This window comes from Erpetoichthys calabaricus, chromosome 12 (genome assembly GCF_900747795.2).
Source record: "Erpetoichthys calabaricus chromosome 12, fErpCal1.3, whole genome shotgun sequence".
Classification (NCBI taxonomy): Eukaryota; Metazoa; Chordata; class Cladistia; order Polypteriformes; family Polypteridae; genus Erpetoichthys; species Erpetoichthys calabaricus.
This window is the reverse complement of record NC_041405.2, coordinates 85,562,792-85,576,254: the sequence shown is the minus strand read 5'-3', so window position 1 is coordinate 85,576,254 and position 13,463 is coordinate 85,562,792. Positions and strand designations below refer to the sequence as shown.

General features: G+C 38.2%; 1 protein-coding gene across 2 annotated transcripts in view; it reads left to right on the top strand.

The window, feature by feature from the left end:
• arhgef6 (Rac/Cdc42 guanine nucleotide exchange factor (GEF) 6) overlaps positions 1-13,463 on the top strand; it is a 172,873-nt gene that overhangs the window by 110,214 nt on the left and 49,196 nt on the right. For both annotated transcript variants that reach the window (XM_028815801.2, XM_028815800.2), the window contains exon 11: positions 4,750-4,809. In XM_028815801.2, coding sequence (XP_028671634.1) covers positions 4,750-4,809 — 60 coding nt within the window. The remainder of the gene's footprint in view (positions 1-4,749; positions 4,810-13,463) is intronic.

The following is a 13,463-nucleotide window of genomic DNA, read 5'->3' as shown; positions in this document are numbered from 1 at the left end:
GTTATAAAGGCAGGCCTGTGCTGCTTGAGCATGCTCAATGTTTTCTTTTAGGATGGGTTGAATTTTTATGAAATCTATTGCATAATTGTATATTTAAGGATGCTAGTGGAAGGGAGTGCCTGGTCCTCCCAGCATTGCTTTAAGATATCCAATAACCCACAGGGTTGTCTTCCATATAGCATTTCAAAGAGTGAGAACCCTGTCAAGCCTTGTGGGACTCCCCGATAAGCACATAATATGAGGAGAAATTGTTGTGGCGAAAAATCTTCACCAGAAGGCTTTTTACCTGAAATAAATGCTATTAGGAGTCTCAGGATAGGCAAACAGAGTTTACAGTTTTATTGCAATAAAATCAGCATAATAATAATAAAAATAACAAGGTCTCAATCCAATACGGCCAAATTGAGCTGAGCCTCGAACGGTTCAAAATCCAAAACTTATATATCATTTTCTTATCACTTTGTCCTTGCTCAATTACCTCATTCTGCACCTGGCTCTACTCTAGGTTTCTGTTCTGCTTATTTTGATTGGCCTAAGGCTGGGCAGATGGCTTCCTCTTACCATCTTTTGGGCTTTTCTTATGTCATTTCCTATCTTCTCCGACCTCGCTCAAATGAGCTCTTTTGCTCATCTCCTCTGACTCCCCTCTATTCCTGTCCAGCCTCCCCTCTACTCCTATCCGGCCGAACCTTGAGTTCCCATGGGAACCCTTATTATCTCCTTGCTTTCCTAACGCTGGCCCCCTCCTGGTATTTTTACTTTTCTATGCTGTTCTTATTTTCTCTAACTGGCCAAGGCCTCAATTCCATATATGGGTTTCCTTTAAGCATTCCAAACTTTTTTATATTAGTGGCCTGAAGCTTAAGCTTTAATTAAAATTGAACTATAGCATGTGCCTTTATTTAATCATTTGCTTGGCATGCTTGATTTATATTTAATTTCAGTATTTACGTTAAATGCTAGTATTACTAATTTTCTAAATATATATATATAGAACATATTTTGTCATTTTCCTTGCATTATTTCACCTGACCTTGGCAGCAATGCCTTTTTGCCATCTTTGCTGATTCAATATTTCAGCTGGCTTCTTTTAACTTCCTATCTCTGGACACAGGTGTTCTCAATCTTTTCTTTATCTGTTCTTTTCCCACACTAGCAATTCTGCTGTAAGCTTAAAAAATAATGCAAAATGACTGATTTTTAGTTAACTATTCACTTGACCTATCTTATTTTCTCAACATTCTAATTTATGCTTAATCTAATGTTTTAGAAGCTTTAAATTACTTTTTATGGCTCTTTATGTTAATTTGCTATTTCTATGTTAATATAAAAAATATTCCTTCTACAAAATAATTGATCTCAATTCCTTCTGTCCTTTCTGACCACGTTGTATAACATCTGTTTGAGCATTTGATTAAACTTGGCAACTTTCCTGAAAGTGTCTGAAGTGAATGGTGTCCCATGGTCTGTCAGGACTTCTTTAGGTATTCTGACATGTGCAAAGACCCCCACTAGTTTCTCGCTGAGAATTTTGAAGTGGCTAGTCTCAAAGGGATAACCTCTGGATATTGCTTAATATAATCAACGAGGACCAGAATGGTACAGTATATCTGTTAAAGGCATCGAAACATTTTGGAGCTCAGTCCCTCCTAGGAATTTGTCACAGTTGGCACTCTAGACAAGACTTACAAAAGCAACAAACCTCCTTATTTATCCCAGGCCAATAAAACCGGAGTTTAATTCTCTGCAATGTTTTATCAGGCCCTAGGAAGGCTCCTAAGAGGTGGGTATGTGCCAACTCACAAACCTGCCACCAGTAGGCTTTCTGTACTAGCAACAGAGACCTCACCTTTCCCTCATGTTCCACTACATGATATAGTAAGTAGTTTTCTTATACAAAGTGCAGCCCTTGGGGCATGGAATGTGTGGTATGTTACCTGTGTAGTAGGATGACAGCATTTTCTGTTTAAATGATGTCGGCAATTGCCGGAACTGAAAATGTATTTCTGAAAGAGGGTCAGAAGTGAACTCCTGGGTCAGAACCTTGGTCTGCAACACCATGGCAATATCATCCTTAGAGACATCAGAACATGATGTTGGTAGCCTCTCACTGAGTGGCGGCACTCTCACTTCTTGAGCTGGGATAATACACAGCATGGAGTAATCTTGGGGATTCCTGTCCACAGCAAGGCTCAACTTTGCTGCAGGTGAGTGTAGTGCTTTTCCACATTTATTATTATTAGACCAGTCCCACCTGAGTATGATGGGAAAAGGAGGATTCCGCACTATGGCTACCGTGATCACACAGGAGGCGAACTTGTACCAGCGGGTTTCCCCATGTATACATGTCAGACTGGTCTGACCAGAACCCCATTGTTGCAGAAGCACAAGCTGGCTAGCAACAATTGAAATGTTATTCCCCAAATCAATAAGAGCAGTGACCATATAACGATCTACCACCACCACACCCAAACATGGAGTTGAAGAGAGTTCGTAAAGGCATAATACCTTCCTCCCTTGGCCCAGCTCCAGTCCTTGAGTGTGTCCAGTTGCAGACTCTTGGGAAATGATGTGTCCCACCTCTAAGCACTTGAAACAGCGCAGACAAGATGGGGAGTTGTCCTTGTGCTGGATGGTTGGCTCTATGTCATGCTGGCCGGGCTCTGTTGTTGGACCATGATCCCTTCAAAGTTTCCAGCAATCATCCAGTGGTTCTGCACCCTCTGGTCTCTATAAGAGAGTTCATATTTTTCCAAGCCTGTCTGCCAACTTGCTGTGTGAGAGTCGTGGGCAGCAAATTAATTAGATCGTCGCAAGTGTCTAAGTAAGCTATTTGCTTGATGTATTGCTCCCTGGTTTCAACCAGGACCCAAGCTTCCCAACAATTCACAGGCTTGTGAGCATGTTGGCTCATCATGGTTGTAATAAGCCTCTGAGCCTCACCTGTCAGTAAAGGGGCCAGTATGTTTACCCAAACCCAGGTTTCCTAATGATGGTGGATAACCAATCAGTTAAAGATGAGGAGGTATGCCTCAAAATCGTCAATGGGATGAAACCGCAACAATACCTGGGAGGGGTCCATTGCTCTTTCTTCAGAAAGTGACATCCAGGCGGTTAGATGATTCTCTGACTCAACGAACTGGGCCCCTGGTATCCCACTGGTATCTGGTGTGCCCAGACTTCATCCGTCAAGTCAACCACCGATAAAGTCAGGGCCTCGGTTCACTCATGGCCAGTTATAATCCTGCAGACTACAGCATTGTACAACAAAACACAGGAGAGAGATAAAGTTTTAGGGCACTTTAAAGGCAAACCCCATATGTTGTAAAAAAAGGAGAGCAAAAAAAAATGGCAAAACAGACGAGACATCTTTTTACACACGGGCCAATAGATTACACTGGCTCGAAGTAGCGGCAAAACCTCTTAAGAGGAAGCCAGACTGGAAGATGGAAGATACAGATCCATGGAACCATGACTTGGGATTGATGTCACTGTGTATATAGTAAGAAGACACTTAAGTGATCCTCATATATTGTATGGCCAAAAAAATAAAATAAAAAAGATTGCAATGATAAAAAAAAAAATCATATTCTTCAAACTGCAGCAAGATTGTGTTGGAGCTGGTTATGACATCTGCAAGCTGGAAGTAGTGATTTCAAGAGGGTGGAAACCTGGAAGTGATGTCAGAGACAGAGATTCTGTCAATCATCCTTTTTGCTTAGGGGCTAAGAGAAAAGGCATTGGGCAACAGTGCCATCCTTTGGCTCAGAGTGTAGCAGTTATTAAAAAAGCCGTGAGGTTGTCTCCCGGACAACATGTGCTTATCATCATAACACAGGCAGGATGCCTGACTTTTTGAGGTCACCCAATACACTCTGTCCTCCTGGAAATGCAAACCACTAGTTTTAGTAGTTTATGTGCTTTGTGCTTTCCTGGTAGTGATTAGTCCAAACAGTTATTTTAGAACAGATGCAAATGACACCAAATGGTAAACTGGAATACCCTCCTCCACATCTTTTCTACTTGTGTAATCATTAATCCATCCATCCATCCATCCATTTTCCAACCCGCTGAATCCGAACACAGGGTCACGGGGGTCTACCGGAGCCAATCCCAGCCAACACAGGGCACAAGGCAGGAGCCAATCCCGGGCAGGGTGCCAACCCACCGCCGTGTGTAATCATTAAGCAATACTTAAATAACCAGCTTTTTTTCCCCAAAGTAAAATCTAGTCAAACGTATCAAATTGTTATAAAAAGTGAAGTGACTGTTTTGACTGATTGGTGGAAATTGGGAAATAAACAGCAGTGTTAACTAAAACAGAAGTCTAATTATGAGCAGGAATTGTTTCTAAGGAATATATGCAGCCAGTGCTGTCTTCCCAAATTGAACTCTCCACTAATACTGAAATATTACCATATTAAATTCATCTGCATATTTTCATGTCACTGGAGAGATACAGAATTTTTAAAGCTTCAAAAATAAGATAATGTAATAGTAGGACATAACTTTTTAATTAAGCATATTAATTACAGTATAGTAACTCATATAAACATTTTGTCCAGTATTTTCTCAGCAACTCATTTTCTAGTTATCTAAGCCATCAAATTAAATTTTTAACAAGTATCTTTATGTTAATGTTGCTTTTATTCAGGCTTATAGTTGAAGTAAATTGAGCATCTCTGATTTCTGAAGTAGTTTCTTTTGAATATTCTTCAAATAAACAGATTTGTTTATTGTTATTATTAGGAATCCCATCCTGATCACAGCGATATCCTGAAAGCAATGTCAGCATTCAAAAACCTTGTGGTGAGTTAATTTCCTGTTTTCTAAAGCAATTCTAATTAAATGTCTTGATGAGAATTAAAGGAAATTATTGTATCCTTACCTATGTGAACCAGTCCTTTTTCTTTTTTGTTTGTGTATGTTTATATGTTTTTGTAAGTGCACTTGTTTTTATACAGTGCATAGACATAACACTGGTTTAACATCTGTTTTCTGGGTTTACCCAAGGGAGCTGATGGCACTTTTTAGCACACCTCACTTTTATCTTTTTTATTTTTTCTCCGCAATACTGGGCATACTTTAGGATAAGACCCAATATGTGTGTGTTTTGGGTTTTTTTTTTCCTTTGGCACTACTTCCAACCATGTTGTCTTTGACCTCACTCTGGGTCTCATCAAATCCACTACCATTTGATATGCCTCTTTAGTCAATAGTCCTCTACCTTCTGCTCCAAATACCCAAACATCCTTAGTCTGTTTCTAATCATCACAACCACCTATTTCCTCCAAACCATGTCTTTCTCTTAATTCATCAATTCCTGTCCTGTCATGACACAGCTACAGATCTTTACATTCATATTCCAACTTCTTTGCCTTTGCTTGTTGGTTTTTCTGCATTTGTCCAACAAATAAGTTGTTTTCTTCCCAAACAGGGAACCAAACTGTATTTTTGTTAAGTTTCAGTTTTTCCAATTCAGTTGAAGACACACATCTCTCTAGCCTCTTTTTTCCACTTAAGTACGTGCATAGGATGACTTCTCAGATTTCTCAGCTTATTACTTCCCTTTCTTTAAAGCAAAAACAATATTTCAGCCTTCTCTCTCTTAAACTCTGTCCATCTTCTCTCATTTTACAGATTATGTTCCAGCAACAAAACTACACATGCACTTCTTCAAGTAATGTAATCCTTTACCTAGGCAAATAGAAAAATCTAACTATGGGCATTCATTGTAGAAAAGTGAACTATAGTTACAAGGGCCATTCACTATAGGACAATACATTTGAGCCTGTAGACCTGTTTTTGTGTGCACATTATATGTAATTGTTTATTTGTTGACAAAAAAGTGAAGGATACTGATCTGGATAAAATATGGATGGATGGATGAAACAAAAGCCCAAACACTAAACCTTGTGCCCTGCCTGAGCTCAAATTAAACTGAAAAATTTGAAACATGAACCCAAAATCAATTAGTCTGTTTTTTTTTCTCAGAGAAGAAAAACACATGCACACAAGGAGACAGATACCAGTGTTGTTTGCTTGATTTTATTCATACCGTGTATAGTGCAGGGACTTGCAAATCTTGTAGAAAAAAAGTCTAGCTAATCAGCCATTTACAATTTTTTTTTTTATTTGATGATTCTTTTTCAGAATTTGGCACATCTCTTCCATTAGGACTTAATTGATCTCTTCTGTAAAAAAAATGTACTCCCTGCATGTCTAATGCTAAAAAACAAATATACTAAAAACTATTCATTTTGCATAATTATTTAATGGCAGTGCAGGCAAAATTGAAATGAAATAGTGTAAATGCAATATTTGGCATAAAAATTCTTAATAATTTAATGGAAAAACAAAGCAAATCAAGTAATACTACTTATTTTGATATTTACTCAGTTGATAAATAATGGATTTTATAAAGCTTATAAAGTCACAAAATTTACTGTGACTATTTTCATATTTACAAAAATATGAGTCAATTTAGTAGTATCTAACTTAAGGGTGGTGCCGCTTTGTAGAGAAGTGGTAATTTTAACCTGACTAACTTTAAATTGCCTTTTTATATACAGTATACAGGTATATGAGTGTTTTCAACAATGTTCTGGCTTCCCTACAGGATTGGTTTCTGACTTGCAGCCCATGTTGTTATACATCAAATTAATTTGGATTATGTGGGCTAATAGAATAAATCTGTGAGTAATGACACCAGAAGCTGTTTCACTGAAACAATGATAGAAGATGACTTTTGCATGAACTATGAATTCTCATACAGTTCTGAAGATCTTTTTATTGCATCATTTAGGACTACAGTATGATAAGAGGTCTGTGGCAAAACATGATTTTAAATAAATAATTGGGTCCTGGAGTGTATGGGCTCTGAACGGGTGTGGGGGTGCACATGCTACCTTCCACTCTGGGGTTGATTGGCTGATAGCACATTCACGTGCAAATGGAAACAGATCAGTCAGGTGCATTATTCACACCTTAGAGTAGGTGGAGGACCACACCTGCACCCAGTTAGGCCATATAAATTGAACTTGCATTGCAGAGACAAGGAAAAGAAAGAGGCCTTGATGCCTGGAAAAGAGGCAGGTCATCAGAAGTATGGCTAGAGGGCATGAGCAGCAAGCCTGCACTCTAGGGCAGGGCTAGAGTAGGGAGTGCTTCTTAGACCAGAGGAGTAGGAGTGGCCCCATTGTGCAGTGTCCCTCAGGTGATGTTGATGGACTGACTGAGGGAGACATGCATGGTGTTTGGAGGATAGTCCTACACATGCTGACAGACGAGCAGTAGGACCCCAAACTCAGGATAAAGGGAAGACTGCACCTGTCGGGGGCGTCTCTTAATGCTGCAAAGTCCTGATGGGATAAGCTGCAGAGACGCCAGATTTTAGAGAGAGACATAGGGGCTAATGTCTCTTTTTGGAAGAGGAACCTGCTGTGATTTTAACCTAGGCTTTATTAGAATTATTTATTGCTTTTAAACTTAACTAGACACTTTGGGTGTTATGGGTTTTATTTATTTACTGGAGATCTTTTTCACTGCACTTTGGGATACATTTGATTGCTTTTAATAAAAGCACTGAACACTTTTGCATCAACCCCTTACTTAATCCGTGTGTCCTCATTTGCCCGGCTCATCTCTGTTCATGAATATCAACAGTTACGGGTTCAAGAGGATTACGGAAACAACAAGGGAGGATGGAGCTAACCCAGACCATCACATACACTGAAAACAAACCAAAGCACCTTAACTCTTGCAAAGTCGCATGTATGTATGACTTAATTTGCTAACCCAAACCATACATTGCTTTGTTTTAATTCACTTGTGCATGCAAGTCATTATGTCATACATGTGAGATATGAAGACCCCATTTGTTTTTTTTTTATGTTTTTTTCTTTGCAGCTCAGGGCTGGTGTACTTCATTTTGTTTTATAGCAGTTTAGATTAATTACATCTCATTTTTACATTATTTTTATTTGTTAGTATGTTACCAATTGTAAATGCATGTGTGCACACTTTACAGAAAGTGTGTTTATTCGTAGTGTGAAGTAACTGTACTCGGGTTCAAATTGACTCCTTCAAAGACTGATAGCTATACATGGAAAAAATGTAATATACTGTATAATCACTTCATAGGTTATGTAAAACATAAGAACAGTGTACATAAATTACATTAATAAACAAAAAAGTAGCCCGAGCACATACAGCATTTATCTTAACCTTCTACTATATTTTACTTCCCTTGCCCCCAATTATAACCCTGATTGCAAAATTGATTAGGACCTCGGCATGAATCCAAGCCACAAGCAGGCCACTTCCACATAAATAAAACATTAATTTTATTATTTGTAAAGAAAACCATACAATACAATGGAAAAAACATTTTCCACCATTATTTTGTCTTCTGTGGTTATGTCAAAATACTATGAGCAAAAATCAGTTAAAAACTGAATGGGGTCAAATTGTGTTTCAGTTGGTGTGATGGAATGACTGGTCAGGGCCTGTTGTGTAGACATCAGGGAGAGCAGAGAAAGGATCAACTTAGATACATGCACTGGCAAGGAAAATGCAAATCAACCTCTCAGCATAATATCAGTGATTCTGCTGGGAAGGAGACATAATAACTTTTTTAATTCCTAGTGGACCTGGATATCTGTTAGGTAGGCATACCAGTCCTTGTCCTGTCTGGTGTCCAAATGAATCTCAAAAGGTACCAGGAGGGACCTCCATCCTTTGAAACTAGGGTCTAAAGCTTGCTGGCCTTATAGTGAGTGTGCCTGGTATCAGAAGAGCTGGTGTTAGCAAGGGCTTGTCTGTCGGAAATTTGGACAGAGTTTACATATAAGTTGGGGACAGTGAGAAGGAAGTGTTTTGTGCTGATACTATTTACTGTGGAGAGTAAGCACCTTACTTGTTAGACAGTTGTATACTACTTGTTAGTCAGGCGCAGTGGGATGTCAGGTTTATACTGTGTTTTCTTTAGTTTATTTGGCACTTTGTGTTTTCCCTGTTTGTCCCTAAGGTTAGGATCTGTTTTTAAATACATTATCAAGCATTTTGGATTATGCTGAAATCCTAGTGGACCATTCGAGAATTACCATTAGCATTTTAAAATGTGTTGAAACAAGAAAGTCAGAGTACTGATAAAAAAAAATGTCAAAAATAAGTTATATGGCTGTTGTTTTTCAATTCTCTTACTAAGGGAGGAGATCTGCTGTATTGTACTTGCTGTAGCATCAATTTTTTAGCGTAATATAAGCCATAAATCAGATATCTTACTTGCACACTGGTATGAAAGGACAAACTGACTTGCACAACAAACCCTGAAGTTGTGGGTAATCTAAAATGTAACAAAAAAAAGACATTTATTTATCAGGACGTTGGGTCGTATGATAAGTAATGATGACTTAATACATGTAACAAAATGCAACATGTAAAAGAAAATAAATATGCATTTATTTATTAGGATGTTCAGGTATATCATGAGTAATACTGACTTGATACATTGTGGCTCAAGATGTAGTCTTGGTGCTGTAACCCTAGGTAAAGTTTATTTTCTATAGAAGATGACCCACTCCGTAATCTTTGTGACCAAACAGTGTAAAATGTTAGATAACTGTCTATATCTTTTTATTGCATGCCTATATACCATAGTGAATATAACTGCATTATTTTCACATCGCAGGGCTCATTTTTTGATTAAATAATACACTGTAACAATAAGTAATAGAAAATGAATGTCTGAAAATAATTCATCGTGTAAACAAACTTGGAACATTCGGGATGCTTTTTCCCCAAACCTAAGCAAAAAGTACTTATTGATAGTAGCTCTTAAATCCATTATTTACAGATTTCATCTTGCTTGAGCCTGTCGGCTGCTAGACTTTTCTCTGGCTATAGTATGTTTACACCACTTTTTTAATCTAAATAAGTTTTGTGGAGTGTCTGACTTGGATTGGATTCATTTTCGTTCTTGTGTAAACCAGAAAAAGATACATTGAATCTGATCCTTGCTTTAAAACTGGAATCTTTCAGTGCATGGAAAAGCAAAGTCACATGAATTAACTGCCAAGTTTCAAGATAAAGGCTTTATCTATCTTAATATTTGAAAGCACTAGAAAAGCAAAAGGAAACAAAAAAATATTGTGGCCACCAGGGGGCACACCATCTTCCAAAACCCAACAGAAACAGATGTAAGGCACAAGTCTAGCACACGCTAAGGCTTTTTATTCAGGGAAACTCCTCCAGCAAGAGTTTCTCACAGCAGTAAGCAAAGTCACAATAAGCACAATAATAAATCACTCGGCACTTCTCTTCCTTTCTCTCTCTCTCTCTGTCTTCTGTGTCCACTCCTTCTCTGGCAAACTTCATTCTTCTTCTTCTTCTTGTCGTCCTCCTCCTCCTCTTCCTGACTATGGCTCCCTGAATGAAGGCAGGCGGCTCCTTTTATGCTACTCCTGAGAGTACTCCAGGTGGCTCATCAACATTATCTGGAAGTTCTCCCAGGTGTGGTGTAACCCTAAAGTAGGGCTCTTCTGCAAACCCTGGTGGCCCCCATGCCGCCAGACTGCAATTCCCATGGAGCGTTTTGGGAATCCAAGGCGCCACTGCAACTCAGGGGAGCTGCCATCTAGCTATCTGGGGAAGGCAAAGCCCTGTGCACATCTGCTCCCTGGGTCCTTCCTTTACAACAGCTTCCCAGCTGGGAAAGGTCCCCAGCTGTCTGTTACAATATTTATGATATAATGGTGTTTAACTAAAGCAAAAAACATTGTATTGAAATTAGAGTTCAAAGAAAATAGGTATGTGACCATTGGTCTTCAGCACATGTAGACAGAAAGAAAATGTTTGATGCAAGGCTAATTAAAAAATAATTTGCATGTAGGTGTTTTCCATGAAACCATATTTTAGAGAAAACTTTTTTTTTTAACATCCCTGTGCTGTAAAACTTTACTGTTTCCAAATGCCTACCTTTTTTGTGCATGCTTTGAACAAAAACATTTGCCGTAGTGTATTTTCAGCTACATTTTTAAATTGATTTAGGGGTGGGTGTTCAGTTCTAAAGGTTACACTAGTGTTGTTATTTCCATGTTATTTGCATATGCTTTTGGTTGCAGTGCAAGGTTTGACAAAATTTTGCAGTTAACTTGTCAATGACATTTAAAAAAAGAATTGGTTGTAAAACAGGAACAGAAGGAAGAAAAAGAAAAGAGTTAAAAAAAAAATAGTGTAAGAGTAGGGGATAAGGTTAAAGGTAGAAAGGAGAGGATAGGGAAAACACCTCTTCTACATGAAAGGTATGAATTATTGAAGGTGGAAAAGTAGTGGTTTTATTCTTCATTTTATTATAAAAGTGATTAACATACCCTTTAATGTGTTCCAGGGAAGAGATTACTTAGGAAGTATAAAAGTATTTTATCTTTCCTATGCCGGTTTTTAACGTGGCAGTTCTTCCTGTTGATGCTTGCATTGTTATAGACATAAGCACTGTGGCAAGCTCAGTAAATCAGTCGTTTAGTGTGAAATGACAGGCTGTTTAGAAAAATTACTCAGTGATTTTTTTTTCACCTGTATAAAATTGCCAGTCATTATTTTCAGGTCATCTGAGTAAGTTAATTTAAATATATTTTCAGTGTACACCAGAGCAATCTTCCTGTTATTTGTTAGGAAAATAAAATGATTATACAAATTAGAACATAAAATTATAATGATTTTAAAATAACAACATTATAACATTTAAAAAAGAAGTTAATACACTGTGATATATTAACTTAAAAATGCAAGAAATAAAGACTGCAGGGTGCCTTTCTTAATAACTGTTTACTTTCAATTTACATCTTCTTTAATGAGCAGTCTGTCAGTCTCTGGTTCTTAAACTTCTCAGTTTTAATAAGAAGAAATATCAATTGGAAAAACAGTGAAAGACTATACATGATTTGGCAATTTCCTTTTATATCTGACTTGATACATTATATCTGTTGTTACAGTGTAAGAAACCTCCTGATTTCTACATTAATTTCATGTGCACATTGTTTCATCCTACAGTGCCTGATTGAATATCTAACGGCCATCTCTCTTCCAGTCTTGAGTCTGTTGCAAACTTAATGTCATTAAAGTTTCATTTTCCTGTTAAATGCACAACTTAAATCCATGATTTTACCTTCAACACAAAACATTTTTGAAGCACCAGAGAAGTAAAGGATTTTCTTATTAGTATGCATCAGCTGCACTTCCTAACTATTAGACAGCTGATTGTAGATATGAAACATAACCACTTGTCTTTAAACTTTTAATATGGTTATGGTTCTATATTCTATACAGTAATCCCTCCTCCATCGCGGGGGTTGCGTTCCAGAGCCACCCGCGAAATAAGAAAATCCGCGAAGTAGAAACCATATATTTATATGGTTATTTTTATATTGTCATGCTTGGGTCACAGATTTGCGCAGAAACACAGGAGGTTGTAGAGAGATAGGAACGTTATTCAAACATTGCAAACAAACATTTGTCTCTTTTTCAAAAGTTTAAACTGTGCTCCATGACAAGACAGAGATGACAGTTCAGTCTCACAATTAAAAGAATGCAAACATATCTTCCTCTTCAAAGGAGCAAATAAATCAATAGGGCTGTTTGCTTTTAAGTATGCGAAGCACCGCGGCACAAAGCTGTTGAAGGCGGCAGCTCACACCCCCTCCGTCAGGAGCAGAGAGAGACAGATAAAAAAATCAATACGTGCCCTTTGAGCTTTTAAGTATGCGAAGCACCGTGCAGCATACTTAAAAGCTGCACACAGAAGGTAGCAACGTGAAGATAATCTTTCAACATTTTTAGACGAGCGTCCGTATCGTCTAGGTGTGCGAACAGCCCCCCTGCTCACACCCCCTACGTCAGGATCACAGATAGTCAGCGCAAGAGAGAGAGAAAGAAAAGTAAGCTGGGTAGCTACTCAGCCATCTGCCAATAGCGTCCCTTGTATGAAATCAACTGGGCAAACCAACTGAGGAAGCATGTACCAGAAATTAAAAGACCCATTGTCCTCAGAAACCCGCGAAGCAGCGAAAAATCCGCGATATATAATTAAATATGCTTACATATAAAATCCGCGATGGAGTGAAGCCGCGAAGGGCGAAGCGCGATATAGCGAGGGATTACTGTATTTCATTTTTCTACTCTTATTCCAAAAATTCTGCCGGTAATCATAGACACTGTCCTTCCTTACTTTCACTTGCCTTAAAAAAAAAAAAAAAAAAAAAAATGTCCTGGACATGTTGTACTGCCCCGGTGGACTTCTGAGTCTTTGAATCTCTGTGCTACATTATCCTGTATTAATACAGTAATCCCTCCTCCATCGCGGGGGTTGCGTTCCAGAGCCACCCGCGAAATAAGAAAATCCGCGAAGTAGAAACCATATGTTTATATGGTTATTTTTATATTGTCATGCTTGGGTCACAGATTTG